General features: G+C 37.1%; 1 protein-coding gene across 3 annotated transcripts in view; it reads right to left on the bottom strand.

Annotated features, from left to right (window-relative positions):
• ATP13A3 (ATPase type 13A3) overlaps positions 1 to 4,201 on the bottom strand; it is a 112,130-nt gene that overhangs the window by 79,344 nt on the left and 28,585 nt on the right. For all 3 annotated transcript variants that reach the window (XM_005873195.2, XM_005873196.2, XM_014545316.1), the window contains exon 2: positions 1,318 to 1,416. In XM_005873195.2, coding sequence (XP_005873257.1) covers positions 1,318 to 1,368 — 51 coding nt within the window. In that variant the 5' untranslated portion in view covers positions 1,369 to 1,416. The remainder of the gene's footprint in view (positions 1 to 1,317; positions 1,417 to 4,201) is intronic.

The raw sequence follows: 4,201 nt of genomic DNA, 5'->3' as shown, positions 1-4,201 counted from the left end.
TGCACGAATTTCGTGCACCAGGCCTCTAGTTAGTAACATAATACTTTCCCACTGATATAGTATATTTACATTTAATATACATTCCTAGAACTTTTATAATTCCATTTTTACATTTATCTTTTGAATTCTTCTAGAACTTTTCTTGTTATAAGATAAGATTAGCCCAGCCAGCATGGCTCAGTGGTTGAGCATCGACCTATGAACCAGGTGGTCACGGTTCAATTCTTGGTCAGGGCACATGTGCAGACTTGATCCCCAGTAGGGAGGTGTGCAAGAGGCAGCCGATCAATGATTCTCTCTTATCATTGATGTTTCCATCTCTCTCTCCTTCTCCCTTCCTCTCTGAAATCAATAAAAATACTAGTATATATTAAAAGAATAAAAAGTATTAACACTGTATATTATATTAAGTAAATCTTGTTTTTATTAGAATTTCACCATTTTTTTTCACTGTCTTTTTTTTGTTTAAGGATATAATTTAGAATATCATGTTGCATTTAGTTAAGTTTTAACTTTATTTTTTTTTCAAATCTTTAACTAATTGTCCCAATACTACTGTTACTGATCAATCTGACCTTCTGACCCAAATTATTCAAATTGTTTCAGTTACCCTAACAAGGGCTGCCAAATTTAGCAAATGAAAATGCAAAGGGCCTATTTAAATTCAAATTTCAGATAAAAAACAAGTAATTTTGTTGTTGCCCTCTGCAATATTAGGGACATGCTTCTACTAAAAATGTATTCCTTGATTATCTGAAATCCACATTTAATATTTAACAGGGAGTCTTATACAGGGTAGAGCAAAAGTAGGTTTACAGTTGTAAGTACTCAAAACAGTTTATTCTTGTATTATTATTTATTAATGAACGTCTTATTTTCCATTTAACAATTGTAAACCTACTCTTTCCCTACCTTCTTTTTATCTGACAACTCTATCTCCTTCCATCAGCCACACACAGAAGAGTTGAAAAGTGTGTTTTTTAAATTAAGCTGATTTTCAACATTTTATAAATAAAAATTAGAAATCTTGGATTTGGAATTATATTTTAAGCATTAGCTAACATAACTTCTCAAATTACCAAATGAAAAAACATACTTCTTTCCTCTAGGTTTTAACAGTTCAGAAGTGAAATAGGAATTATTCTAAAACAAATAGAAATGTTACATAATCCCAATTAAAAAACACAGTCAGGATGAGGAAAACACATTGACTTAGCTGTGTTTTGTTTTTTTAATTTACTTTTCTACTTCCCTAGCACAATAAATTGCAGAGATAAATTCTTCACACTTTATAAGTAAATAATAAATACTGGTTACCATTTCATCTTCTTGACCCTGATTGATAGTCTTCCTTTCTTCTTTGTCCATATCTACAGTGATTTAAAAGGTCTTGTACTTCAGAACAGCTGAAGACAACTGAGAGATGAGAGGAACAAATGTTAGGAAATTATTATTTATCCTAGTATACTATATAACTTCATATTATTACATTTCTAGTTGTGACATATGTATCAATGTTTAACTGGTACTTAAGTAACCACTAAAGTGCTAGCTGGTTCTAATGACATTTTCAATGGTGTGCCAGTTCTTGCACCTGCATTACTTACAATCACAAAACGTGGCATATTCCATTAATGAATTTGTACTAGCAACAGCCCTGCTACAAAACAATTTAAATTCTGGGAGAAAATACTACAGAATCTTCCCTTTCATTCTCCAGACTCAGAGACGTAACCTAGTTGTGCCGTAAAAGTGCTTCACACAACTCAATTTATTGGTTGAAGTATAGTGAAGAGGTAAAGCACCAGTAGTGAAACCACCCCAAAACCTCTTAGGGATTAAAGTACCATCCAACAAATGTTTACTAAGCAAGCATCTATTACATGAATGACATTCCCTGGCCACTAGTCAATCCCTATGGCATGTGTACCACTATTGGAGGTCACTCAACTGATTCCCCCGTTCTCATTCCAAAGTCCACTAAGCAATCTTATGACTATTTCTGACTACTCATGATGCTTGTCTAGGAGAAAATTCATTGAGCTCATCAACAAAGTTTTTTCCCCTGTATTAAAAAAAATGAGATTAATTATAAACAGACATTCGGCCACACATTAAAGAGATTTGCAAATTGTAGAACAATGCCTATTTTCTCATGATTTTTTTTGATTATGGCAAATATTTTTCAGAAAAATGTTACTTAATATGTAATAAATGTATTATTGTCACATCTTATTAAACTAATATTCTCAAATCTACATCAGTTTTAACTAACATGGTATCAACAGATACAATGCACATAAACAAAAGCTTTTTAGAGTTCACAATAAACATTAAAGCAGTGGTTCTCAACCTTCCTAATGCTGCGACCCTTTAATACAGTTCCTTATGTTGTGGTGGCCCCCAACCATAAAATTATTTTCATTGCTACTTCTAACTGTAATTTTGCTACTGTTATGAATCATAATGTAAATATCTGATATGCAGGATGTATTTTCATTGTTACAAATTGAACATAATTAAAGCATAGTGATTAATCACAAAAACAATATGTAATTATATATGTGTTTTCCGATGGTCTTAGGCGACCTCTGTGAAAGGGTCGTTCGAGCCCCAAAAGGGTTGCGACCCACAGGTTGAGAACCGCTGCATTAAAGGTTACCAGTCTGAGCCCAAAGCCTTGGAGAGCCACTGCTTTAGACTAGGCTGATGTCTGCAGAACAGCCAATAGGTAATATAACCTCTCAGTCCCAATGCTATGTTTCTACCTCATCTAGCCAGTGTGTAGTACAGGCCTGACACATGGTAGACACTCAAAAATTACTTGTTGAGTGAATAACACTTGTGCTAAGATAGCATTAGCTGTTTAATGTTTATAAATGTTAGGAAATTATTTTTCCTAGTAGACTATATAACTTCATATTATCACATTTCTTGTGATACATGTATCAATGTTTAACTGGTACTTAAGTAATCAAGTAAAATAGCCAAGTAAAACCAACTGCAGCATTTTAAACTAATCCCATATATGACTACTGAAATCTCAACAAAATGACCAATGAAAATATTGATGCCTCCTATACCAGCACCCAGCACTTGTCTACCTACTGGTAGCCCTGGAGATGGGGTCAGAGCTAAGTAGAGCCAGGACTTTCTATAGAAATAAAAGGCAGAATTTTAAGATAGACAGAGATAGATAGATAGATAGATAGATAGATAGATGACTTAGTGCCATCTTGGAAAAGAAACTTTAGAAGTATCTGGTCCAACTTCTCCAAAAGAAGCCATATTATACAAAAAAAAACAAAAAACAAAACCTTTGGGAAATTTAGTAGCAAGTTATTTTTAGTCTAGGGCAGTATTACAGCCACGAAGCATGTTACTACCATGTTAAGACTAATCCATCAAATCAATATTATATGAGGAACCTGCTGCTATGGACTATAGGGAGAATGAACTAGCCCAACCTCTTCCCTGTACAAAAGGTCAGCAGCTGTTACCTGAACATGGAAGAGATAGACCAATCTTGCAAGATTTAAATGTGCACATGCCCACTTTCAAAGGTTAAGACAAAGGCATCTACCCTGATGCTGTTCCCACAAAAAAAATACCAGTCTCAGGTTCTTAACTATAGTCCATGGTTCTTCCATAAGTTCTGGACTGAATCTCAGGATCATCATTCAGGATTCATCAAACTCATTTTTTATAATTAACTAGAGGCCGGGTGCATGGATTCATGCACCGGTGGGGTCCCTCGGCCTGGCCTCCGCCCTCTCACAATACGGGACACCACCAATGCATGGTTGGGGCTGGGGAGGGACCGTGGGAGGGCTCCAGGGTGTGTTCAGCCCATTTCAGGGGCTGATAGGGCCAGGGAGGGACTGCAGGAGGTTGGCCGTCTGGGAGGGACTGTGGGAGGGCTACAGGGCATATCTGGCCCATCTTGCCCAGTCCTGATCTGCTGGACCCCGGCAGCGAGCTAACCTACCGGTTGGAGTGTCTGCCCCCTGGTGGTCAGTGCACATAATAGCTACCGGTCATTCGGTTGAACAGTCACTTAAGCTTTTATATATATACTAGAGGCCCGGTGCACAAAAATTTGTGCACTCGGGGGGGGGGGGGGGGCCCTCAGCCCAGCCTGCACCCTCTCCAATCTGGGACCCCTTAGGGGATGTCCAACTGCCGGGTTAGGCCTGATCCA

This window comes from Myotis brandtii, unplaced genomic scaffold (genome assembly GCF_000412655.1).
Source record: "Myotis brandtii unplaced genomic scaffold, ASM41265v1 scaffold4, whole genome shotgun sequence".
In the NCBI taxonomy this organism is placed as follows: Eukaryota; Metazoa; Chordata; class Mammalia; order Chiroptera; family Vespertilionidae; genus Myotis; species Myotis brandtii.
Note: the sequence above shows the minus strand (reverse complement) of the source record. Positions and strands in the feature narration are given on the sequence as shown.